This window comes from Procambarus clarkii, chromosome 72 (assembly GCF_040958095.1).
Source record: "Procambarus clarkii isolate CNS0578487 chromosome 72, FALCON_Pclarkii_2.0, whole genome shotgun sequence".
NCBI classification, from domain to species: Eukaryota; Metazoa; Arthropoda; class Malacostraca; order Decapoda; family Cambaridae; genus Procambarus; species Procambarus clarkii.
In genome coordinates, this window is record NC_091221.1 from 8,112,897 (window position 1) to 8,125,632 (window position 12,736).

Consider the following 12,736-nt stretch of genomic DNA (forward strand, 5'->3'; position numbering starts at 1 on the left):
TTGCATCATACTTGAAATTGCTTGATTAGGTATCCCTCCTCCTTTGTACTTTATACTGTACTCCCCCTTGCCTACTTCAACCTTAAATAGTATATCCAGCTTCCTGCTTCCACACATTAAGGCCTTTTGCACATTGCTCTTTTGTAGCTGCCCCTCATCCAGTAATGTGTCTAATGACGACCACAAGTGTGTGTTAATTATACAGGTAATGAATTAATTATTATGGTGTCAAGAATATGTATTTTTCAAGATTTTGTGTATACTAATTGTTAATTTTTCTAACCAGTACAGGAATTTTGACATGGATCAATCTGGGATGAAGCAGCAACTGAAGGATGTGCACCAAATTGTCCGTTTGGTTGATCCGGAACTCATGTCTTATCTGGAAGTGCGGGACTCTGCAAACTTTTATTTTTGTTTCCGCTGGCTTCTTGTTCGTTTTAAGAGGGAGCTGAATTATGCTAGTACATTAAGGTTAGTATTGAATAGTGTACCTTACCTTGAGGTTACCTTGAGGTGCTTCCGGGGCTTAGCGTCCCCGCGGCCCGGTCGTCGACCAGGCCTCCTGGTTGCCGGACTGATCAACCAGGCTGTTGGACGTGGCTGCTCGCAGCCTGACGTATGAGTCACAGCCTGGTTGATCAGGTGTATATTGTATTATCATATTAATACAGTGGCGAAAGATTAATTCTGGATTCTTTGCAGTGCATTGGATGTTCTATTGCCTCTGGTATTATTCTTGATATAATTTATTTTGGCAAGATAAATTAATGCTTCATGTTGCTGGGGTTGTGGAAAAAATATAATATAAAATAATAATGACAAATTTATTGATCCCATTGAACTAGATTGTGGGAGGTGTTGTGGACTGGCCATCCTTGTCCGAACTTTCATCTGTTGGTGGCAGTTGCCCTGCTCGACACAGAGAAGAACACAATCATGGAGAACAAATTTGGATTCACCGAAATATTAAAAGTTTGTGTATATCTGGGTTTACACTTTTTGAATATTGTCTTGTATATTATAATTGCTTCTTTATGGAATATTTATGGAGGGTTTGTGTAAAGCATCTGTCTCTCGTCTTGACTTCATGATAAGGAAACGTTATCTTATTTGTTAGTAGTGCACCAGATCTCGCTTCTTGCAAGTTTGGCATTTAGTGTCCACCCATCCAAGTGGCTGGTCACCATTCCTTTCCTTCGTCCTATCCCAAATCCTCGTCTTCATATCCTTTCCCTATCTGCAAGCTAGCACTGGATTGTTTGGCATTAAAAGGCATAGCTCTTCTAAGGAACTTTTATTTTTTCTTTTCCAAATTTGTTGGAAATGCATTGCCTCAACAGTGAGGGGCACTACTGTCATGCAGACGAGGAGTCATAATAACGTGGCTGAAATATGTTGACCAAACCACACACTAGAAAGTGAAGGGACGACGACATTTTGATTCGTCCTGGACCATTTTCAAGTCAATTGTGAGAATGGTCCAGGACGGATCAAAACGTCGTCGTCCCTTCACTTTCTAGTGTGTGGTTTGGTCAACACTACCGTTTACTGAAGCGACCATACGAGTCATAAATACTCATACTCCGCCCAAGTAAAACAGAAACAAGCAACACTTAGTGGGCCAGCCAGAGGCTTAGGGCCCGTGCAGGAATATCCCTAAAAAAAAAAATACTACTGTTATGCTATGCGGGGCAGTGGGTGATGTCAATAACTGCTTGTTTAGATTGTCTGGATTTAATATTCAATTGTTGACATTTGCTACCACATTCTCCATCATATGATAAGTTGAAATTTAAGTTGCCTCAGTGAAATTTGCCCATTGAAAGTGGGAAATATTACGGTACAAATATTGTTACAAGTCACATTTTTAATGATTTTTGCAGATGGACACAACACTATTGATAAACAGATGGAGTCTTAAGAAAACCACTGAGCATATTTATATATATATATATATATATATATATATATATATATATATATATATATATATATATATATATATATATATATATATATATATGCCACATTTACATTGATTATATTTTATAGGCATATATATTATGTATGCCTCTGAGCCTGGCCCTAGGCCAGGCTCGGGGGAGTAGAAGAACTCCCGGAGCTCTCTCCAGGTATGGTATTGAACACAAAAGCAAAATTTTATGAAAAAAAGATTTTGAGGCTGTGGCATGGAAAATAAGATAGTGGGTAAATTTCTTTACAGATTCTCACAGTTGTGGTCCATCATATGATAGGTTGAAATTAAAATTTAATTTAGAGAAATTAACTCTTTTGAGTGTGGGAGATATTAGGGTATGAAAGACAACTCCTTTAATTAATATGGCACAGATCACATTTTGAATTGTTGTAAATGAATAAAACATTAGGAAAAGCAGGCACCCATGTATATTTCTTGTCTTGAAAAAAAAAAAAATAGCATTACTCAAATGCCATATAGTTTGTCAATTCGAGGTTACACTTTTTAATAACATATTTTAGTTTTCAACTGAGGCCTGTGAGATATCTCTGATTAGATATACTATACAGGTACAGCAATTATTTAAGTTTTGTATTGTTATATCCTTGTAGTGTTGTTAATACAATTTAATGCAGATGATTTTTTACCTTAATTTCTATTTTTTTTGCTTCTGCCAGTTTGTAGTTGTCTGCATTGTTTATTTTTTTAAGTATTAAGATCACACATAACAGAAATTAATATTATTTTCAGCACATCAATGACATTTCACTTCGAATTGACTTGGAGGCCACATTGAAAAAAGCAGAGGCAATATATCTCCAGATTGCATCCTCGCCCAATGTACCCGATAGTGTGCGGACAGTGTTGGGTCTTCCTGTACAGGCACCCTCGGCGTCTCATCAACGAACTCGTAAGGTGAAGTGATCACATGGTTACTCCATAACCTTCACTCACTCACAATAATTCATTGATCATAAAGATTCCATAAAATAAATATCACAGTTCATGTTTTAATGTTCTCCATTTTGAATCTGCTCAAGTGTGCCTTAGAAATAACCTATTTACCTGAATGATAATTTTGAAGTTAGTTGCAAGACAAGAGGCTCGTTAAACTGAAAATGGAATTATTTATAATTTTGACTGTAAAATGCACTAAAGGAAGTGGAACTTTTTTTTTTCCAATGTGTCATAGAAGGTACTAATGATTTGCAGCAAGAAACACAGACTGTAAATCCACCAAAATATATTCATGTTAGATTACTTTAGATATATATATATATATATATGCGAACAAGCCTGAATGGTCCCCAGGACTATATGCGAATGAAAACTCACACCCCAGAAGTGACTCGAACCCATACTCCCAGAAGCAACGCAACTGGTAACTACAGGGCGCCTTAATCCGCTTGACCATCACGGCCGTCAAAAGGAAGTGATAGCCGAGGCTATTTGAGCCACTTCCCCGACGGCAACTCGGATGGTAATCTTGGGCATAGCATTTCACCAAATCACCTCATTCTTTGGGGCACACGTGAGGAACACAAATGCGAACAAGCCTGAATGGTCCCCAGGACTATATGCGAATGAAAACTCACACCCCAGAAGTGACTCGAACCCATACTCCCAGAAGCAACGCAACTGGTAACTACAGGGCGCCTTAATCCGCTTGACCATCACGGCCGTCAAAAGGAAGTGATAGCCGAGGCTATTTGAGCCACTTCCCCGACGGCAACTCGGATGGTAATCTTGGGCATAGCATTTCACCAAATCACCTCATTCTTTGGGGCACACGTGAGGAACACAAATGCGAACAAGCCTGAATGGTCCCCAGGACTATATGCGAATGAAAACTCACACCCCAGAAGTGACTCGAACCCATACTCCCAGAAGCAACGCAACTGGTAACTACAGGGCGAACTTTGACGGCCGTGATGGTCAAGCGGATTAAGGCGCCCTGTAGTTACCAGTTGCGTTGCTTCTGGGAGTATGGGTTCGAGTCACTTCTGGGGTGTGAGTTTTCATTCGCATATAGTCCTGGGGACCATTCAGGCTTGTTCGCATTTGTGTTCCTCACGTGTGCCCCAAAGAATGAGGTGATTTGGTGAAATGCTATGCCCAAGATTACCATCCGAGTTGCCGTCGGGGAAGTGGCTCAAATAGCCTCGGCTATCACTTCCTTTTGACGGCCGTGATGGTCAAGCGGATTAAGGCGCCCTGTAGTTACCAGTTGCGTTGCTTCTGGGAGTATGGGTTCGAGTCACTTCTGGGGTGTGAGTTTTCATTCATATATATATATATATATATATATATATATATATATATATATATATATATATATATATATATATATATATATATATATATATATATATATATATATATATATATATATATATATATATATATATATATATATATATATATATATATATATATATATATATATATATATATATATATATATATATATATATATATATATATATATATATATATATATATATATATATATATATATATATATATATATATATATATATATATATATATATATATATATATATATATATATATATATATATATATATATATATATATATATATATATATATATATATATATATATATATATATATATATATATATATATATATATATATATATATATATATATATATATATATATATATATATACATACATACATATATACATATATATATATATATATATATATATGTCGTACCTAATAGCCAGAACGTACTTATCAGCCTACTATTCAAGGCCCGATTTGCCTAATAAGCTAAGTTTTCATGAATTAATGTTTTTTCGACTACCTAACCTAACCTAACCTAACTTTTTCTGCTACCTAACCGAACCTAACCTATGAAGATAGATTAGGTTAGGTTAGGTAGGGTTGGTTAGGTTCGGTCATATATCTACGTTAATTTTAACTCCATTAAAAAAAAATTGACCTCATACATAATGAATTGGGTAGCTTTATCATTTCGTAAGAAAAAAACTAGAGAAAACATATTAATTCATGAAAACTTGGCTTATTAGGCAAATCGGGCCTTGCATTGTAGGCTGATAAGTGCGTTCTGGCTACTAGGTACGACTTATATATATATATATATATATATATATATATATATATATATATATATATATATATATATATATGTCGTACCTAATAGCCAGAACGCACTTCTCAGCCTACTATTCAAGGCCCGATTTGCCTAATAAGCCAAGTTTTCATGAATTAATGTTTTTTCGTCTACCTAACCTACCTAACCTAACCTAACCTAGCTTTTTTTGGCTACCTAACCTAACCTTACCTAAAAATATAGGTTAGGTTAGGTTAGGTAGGGTTGGTTAGGTTCGGTCATATATCTACGTTAATTTTAACTCCAATAAAAAAAAATTGACCTCATACATAGAGAAAAGGGTTGCTTTATCATTTCACAAGAAAAAAATTATAGTAAATATATTAATTCAGGAAAACTTGGCTTATTAGGCAAATCGGGCCTTGAATAGTAGGCTGAGAAGTGAGTTCTGGCTACTAGGTACGACATATATATATATATATATATATATATATATATATATATATATATATATATATATATATATATATATATATATATATATATATATATATGTCGTACCTAATAGCCAGAACGCACTTCTCAGCCTACTATTCAAGGCCCGATTTGCCTAATAAGCCAAGTTTTCATAAATTAATGTTTTTTCGTCTACCTAACCTACCTAACCTAACCTAACCTAGCTTTTTTTGGCTACCTAACCTAACCTTACCTATAAATATAGGTTAGGTTAGGTTAGGTAGGGTTGGTTAGGTTCGGTCATATATCTACGTTAATTTTAACTCCAATAAAAAAAAGTTGACCTCATACATAGAGAAAAGGGTTGCTTTATCATTTCATAAGAAAAAAATTATGGTAAATATATTAATTCAGGAAAACTTGGCTTATTAGGCAAATCGGGCCTTGAATAGTAGGCTGAAAAGTGAGTTCTGGCTACTAGGTACGACATATATATATATATATATATATATATATATATATATATATATATATATATATATATATATATATATATATATATATATATATATATATATATATATATATATATATATATATATATATATATATATATATATATATATATATATGTCGTACCTAGTAGCCAGAAAGCACTTCTCAGCCTACTATGCAAGGCCCGATTTGCCTAATAAGCCAAGTTTTCCTGAATTAATATATTTTCTCTAATTTTCTTCTTATGAACTGATAAAGCTACTCATTTCATTATGGATGACATCAATTTTTTTTTATTGGAGTTAAAATTAACGTAGATATATGACCGAACCTAACCAACCCTACCTAACCTAACCTAACATATCTTTATAGGTTACGTTAGGTTAGGTAGCTGAAAAAGTTAGGTTAGGTTAGGTTAGGTAGGTTAGGTAGTCGAAAAACAATTAATTCATGAAAACTTAGCTTATTAGGCAAATTGGGCCTTGAATAGTAGGCTGAGAAGTGCGTTCTGGCTACTAGGTACGACATATATATATATATATATATATATATATATATATATATATATATATATATATATATATATATATATATATATATATATATATATATATATATATATATATATATATATATATATATATATATATATATATATATATATATATATATATATATATATATATATGTCGTACCTAATAGCCAGAACGCACTTCTCAGCCTACTATTCAAGGCCCGATTTGCCTAATAAGCCAAGTTTTCATGAATTAATGTTTTTTCGTCTACCTAACCTACCTAACCTAACCTAACCTAGCTTTTTTTGGCTACCTAACCTAACCTTACCTATAAATATAGGTTAGGTTAGGTTAGGTAGGGTTGGTTAGGTTCGGTCATATATCTACGTTAATTTTAACTCCAATAAAAAAAAATTGACCTCATACATAGAGAAAAGGGTTGCTTTATCATTTCATAAGAAAAAAATTATAGTAAATATAATAATTCAGGAAAACTTGGCTTATTAGGCAAATCGGGCCTTGAATAGTAGGCTGAGAAGTGAGTTCTGGCTACTAGGTACGACATATATATATATATATATATATATATATATATATATATATATATATATATATATATATATATATATATATATATATATATATATATATATATATATATATATATATATATATATATATATATATATATATATATATATATATATATATATATATATATATATATATATATATATATATATATATATATATATATATATATATATATATATATATATATATATATATATATATATATATATATATATATATATATATATATATATATATATATATATATATATATATATATATATATATATATATATATATATATATATATATATATATATATATATATATATATATATATATATATATATATATATATATATATATATATATATATATATATATATATATATATATATATATATATATATATATATATATATATATATATATATATATATATATATATATATATATATATATATATATATATATATATATATATATATATATATATATATATATATATATATATATATATATATATATATATATATATATATATATATATATATATATATATATATATATATATATATATATATATATATATATATATATATATATATATATATATATATATATATATATATATATATATATATATATATATATATATATATATATATATATATATATATATATATATATATATATATATATATATATATATATATATATATATATATATATATATATATATATATATATATATATATATATATATATATATATATATATATATATATATATATATATATATATATGAGAAAGCTGCAGGAACATGCAAGCCATAGATCACTAAGAACTCTAATTAACCCGGTCAGGATTCGAACCCATGCCGTCCAGGATCACCCCAAGACGTTCACAGTACCGTGCCCAGTACCTTGACTTGTATAGAAGTTTTTATGAATATTATTTTAATAGTTTGATTAAATTTTATTATTGTAATACTAATTTGAATATTAGAGGGTTTGCAGTGATTTATACAAAGATATTTTGTTTATTTAAGTTTCCCCTTATATTGATGACTTTATGCATTATCAAATTCCATTTTCATTTTAAGAGTTCATCAGAGATGTGTTAATGTTTTCTTTCAAGTATGGTTAGGTATATTTTCATGACTGGTAAATATGAAGTGATGTATACCCAGTATGAAGAATGTTCAGTGTGTGATGGTAACTAGGGGGATGAATGACTGCTGAATCACCCGTATTTTAATAATTGCTGTCGTATAATAATATGCGAGCGATGCCAGTAATCGAGAATGAAGTGCTTTCTAAGCTGATCAAAAGTTTTCTTTTGATTGTGGACTTGGAAAGGTAAACACACAGAAATCACAATAGCGTGATGCATCAAGTGAACAATCCACAAGGGCCGTGACGAGGGTTCGAACCTACGTCGGAGAGCATTCCAGACACTGCCGTAACTTCCATGTCGTAGCTCAGTCGATTAAGGCAGCGTCTGGGATGCTCTCGGACTTAGGTTCGAACCCTCGTCACAGCCCTTGTGGATTTGTTCATTGGAAAAGTAAATGTTTATTCTGTGCTGTATAATACTACAATTTAGAATAAGTCTTGAAAACAAAAATTCAAGATATATAATAGTTTCATAATAAGTGTACATATTAATATATTAATGGTTAGAGTTAACCCACTTATTTACTATAATATATTGTTGAGAAGTTTGTTTTTTCCCCTTCATCCAATGTATGGGACTGTTTTTAAGTAAATAAATATATTAAATATATCTTCATTGCTTGACAATAATCAAGAGTCCATAGTCATGATTTGTTTTAATGTTATATTATGTGCTACTTGAAAATGTTGAGTACTGCACGACTGCAATGTTGTTGTCTTGGAAAATTTATATTGCAAGACTGCAACACTGCTGTCTGGGAGAATGTGTATTGTATGACTGCAACACTGCTGTCTGGGAGAATGTATATTACATGACTGCAACACTGCTGTCTGGGAGAATGTAAATTGCATGACTGCAATGCTGCTCTCTTGGAAAATCATGAATGATTCCGCATGACGAGATGCATGAGCCAAATTTTTGCATGGCAAATAAAAACACTGTAATAAAGAGGACCTTTATATGAATGTTTTTTATGTACATTTTAGAATGATTAATCTCGGTAATGTATGTAAATACTGTAGTTGATAATGAGTGAAAAGTGGGTGCTAATCATTTAGTTTGGGAAAGTTGTATCAGATGTAAACATAGTTTTAGATGTATATAGATAATTGCAATTGTATTTTGTTTAACATTGCATATTGTATCGCATAAGGTTCAGTTTTTGTAATTTATTACATTATACTATCACAAACATTTTGTCAAGATTATTGTATAAATCTATAATATTTTTCTATTGTATTCATAATATAAATGCAGAGGGATTCCGATAATTAATAATACAATAATCTCCTGGAAAAGCTTTTATTGTACAGTTGCGGCCCATGGAGAACATTACCCTTCGTGAAGATAGTTTAGTTTTATTGAATATACTTCTCTTATGTTATTATAACTAACTTTAAAAAGTTTAATTAGAATCACAACAATGCGGTAAAATGCTGTAGATTCGTTGACTGTTTACACAGGTTGAGATTGAGCTCTAATGAAAAACGAATCATTCTAAAAAACAAAACCGAGTCGTTTTATAAATAACACAGTATTTATAATTATAAAATAACACGATATTTATGATCGTGAATAACGTAGTATTTATAATGTCATAGTACTGTTCTTGTTTTAAAAAAATTTTGATGGTCTGCTCAACATTTTGGTAGTTCTTGCAATTTGTAGTAAAGTTTATTATCGCCTCTTGAATTTGGTGCACTGGAGTCCTCTTAAGCTTCTAATGAAGGGTATTTTGATCACTTGAGTGAGGAACAAAATTTAATTTGTGGAGGGGCATGTCAGGTCTACCAATTCTCACTGGTTCATGTACTGTAAATACTGTATTTTTATCCTTTTTATTCTGTGATATATCCTCCCCCATTCAAATAACTCACACATGGAGCTAAATTAAATATTAATCGGTAGCAGCCATATTAATCAGTGGCAATGGGACATGATCATTTAGGTTATAGAAATCAATTGCTTGATATCTTCATGATGATAGGTACACTATAGTCATCAATTCATGCTAGCTGCCAGTATAAGGAATTTGTACTCGTTTAAACACTACAGTATTTTAATATCTCGATTGGTATGATTACTTGTTCAAATTCATGTATTGCAGCTTTATTAACTGCACCTAGCAAGCAAGAGTTATTTGACAGGTGATGTGCATCTCAACTAGGGTTGTAATTAGGTACTGCACAACATTTGTAAACTCCTGGGGGGTACATAGGGTTTACATTCACTTAAAGCCTCTAGTAAACAGAAGCCACCTTGGGGAAAAAAGCTTGAGTACTTTGCCTTCGCTACAGGCCAGTAGTATCAAAAGACCAAATGTGAGGCAAGTGTGGCTCCAGGTTCCAACCAGGACATGCAGCTCTGTTACCCTGGTCGACGACCAGGCCACGGGGACGTTGAGCCTCGAAATCGTCGCAAGGTAACCCCTCTGTGAGTGACCCGGCCCAGAGATTACTTTGTCAGCAATCAAGATTTGGGGCTGTTCTTTGCATTTCATTGCTTCACTATATGCTAAGTAATTGATTTTGTTTTTAAGTAATTTTCAGATGATCTGAGCATACACTATAAGAAGACAATTTTTTGTTTCTTACACACACAAGGAATGCCTCAGGGAATGCGTGTGCAGTGCAAGGGGTTAAATAGTAATCATTACATTGGGCAAAGAAATGGGATTATTTAGCTGGTTAACGTTCCCTCAATCTTTTGCATTGAGGGAATGCAAAATTAATACCATTTAGAATACCGTTTCTACACAACACCAGCAACACTAACTACTTTAGGCTTTCTGAAGCTTGTGGTCTTATTAGTTTCAGTATTAGCATAAAATGAATAGATCTTAGCTTTGCTCGTCAAATTATCACACTGGGTTTTTTTCCAATTTATTTTGTACTCATCTCGCACGGCTCCTAGATAATGCTTTCAACTATCTTAAGACGTCTTTTCAAGTGAATGGTCATCACTTCATTTGTTTTCACTGGGTCACTATCAGAACTCCCGATTGACTTGCCTGCAGTTTTTTTTTTTTTTTGGGGGGGGGGGGGCTTCGTTCTAAAGTTGATGGGTGGTAGGAAGCATCTTAATTTAATAAGTCTCCAGTACTAGGTTTAGCTTAAAAGTAAAAAATATCACCATAACTGGAGCATAAATTTTTATTTTCTATTTAATGTTGAACACTTAATGATAATTAATCAGTGTGATTATGTGAAATAGCAAAGTAACATTCTAGTGCACTCTTACATATTATAGTAATGTAAACAGTAATGTAAGCAGTAGTCCACTTGCACCCGGGTCATGGTAGCTTCTTTGGAAAATATTATTTATTTTATAAATTCTTTTTTTATATACTTTTGCTAATCAAGTACCATCTGATGTAGTATGCTAATTACCTTGACTTTCCATCTCTATTGCCGGGTATGTTCTTAATGGTCCAGTACAGCACCGTAAATGTTGTTGCAAGGAATAAAAGCTGTACTGCATTTTTTTTTAATATGTTAAATTTGGTGAATTTTAGCACAAATTTGGTTTGTGAATTTCTTGATCCTAAAGAAATTCTGCCAGTTTTTTATATTTTCTTAATATCTTCTCATTTTATTACCGTTGCATAATCAATTCTAGGCTCTTAACCCTGAGACAGTGGAAGTGGTAATATTATAAATATTATAATAACCAGCCACCTGGACAATCGGGCAGGCAGTCAGATGTGCCAGGCGTGAGGGAAGCATCTTAACTGAACACATCCTAATCCCTGACTAAACATCTGTCAAAATGGCATTACCTGCCACGGACAAAAACAATCGCCCATGTAATCCAAGTACTTACTCTGTGAAGCACAAAGCCCCAACACATACAAAGAGCAGGGCTACGCGTGATTGTTAAATAAACTCACAGATAACCCACCTTACTCCAATAGCAAACTTCACAGTGGAGAAAATGTCCCGTGTGTTAGCCAGGCATAAGATGACATAAGATGATATGAGTCGGCTTGTAGAATAACAACCCTAACAACTCAAGGCAGTTATCTTTAGTAGGGTAAGGAAATGTGAGCCAATTACCAAGGAAGGGAGTTAGTGTCCACAATGAATTTCAAAACTTCAGCACAATGTGGGTGATGTGAAACAGTCATAAATGATAAGGGAAACAATAACAAAGCAATGGCCTCCCCAAGCAGAACTAATGTACCAAGGATAGTAAATACCACATAGTTAAGTGTGAAACAGAAGATTGGCCCCCATCACGGATTTTGTACCCCCCCTCCATATGCTCTGACTAGGTGTGAAAATGTGGGCAAGCTGGAGCTTCGTTTTTAGGATGTTTTCCCCTTTGGCAACAATTGTTAGCCTTGTTTCACCTCTGAGTACTGTACCTTGTTTTCTTCAAGCATTTTTTGCTTTGTCGAGCTTATGTTTTTTCCCCTTCAGTTTATACCTT

At 32.4% G+C, this 12,736-nt stretch overlaps 1 protein-coding gene across 3 annotated transcripts in view; it reads left to right on the forward strand.

Moving 5' to 3' along the window:
- Positions 1-12,736, forward strand: part of Tbc1d15-17 (TBC1 domain family member 15/17) — a 47,551-nt gene that overhangs the window by 25,553 nt on the left and 9,262 nt on the right. For all 3 annotated transcript variants that reach the window (XM_069312443.1, XM_069312444.1, XM_069312445.1), the window contains exons 11-13: positions 287-474; positions 849-975; positions 2,732-2,896. In XM_069312443.1, coding sequence (XP_069168544.1) covers positions 287-474; positions 849-975; positions 2,732-2,896 — 480 coding nt within the window. The remainder of the gene's footprint in view (positions 1-286; positions 475-848; positions 976-2,731; positions 2,897-12,736) is intronic.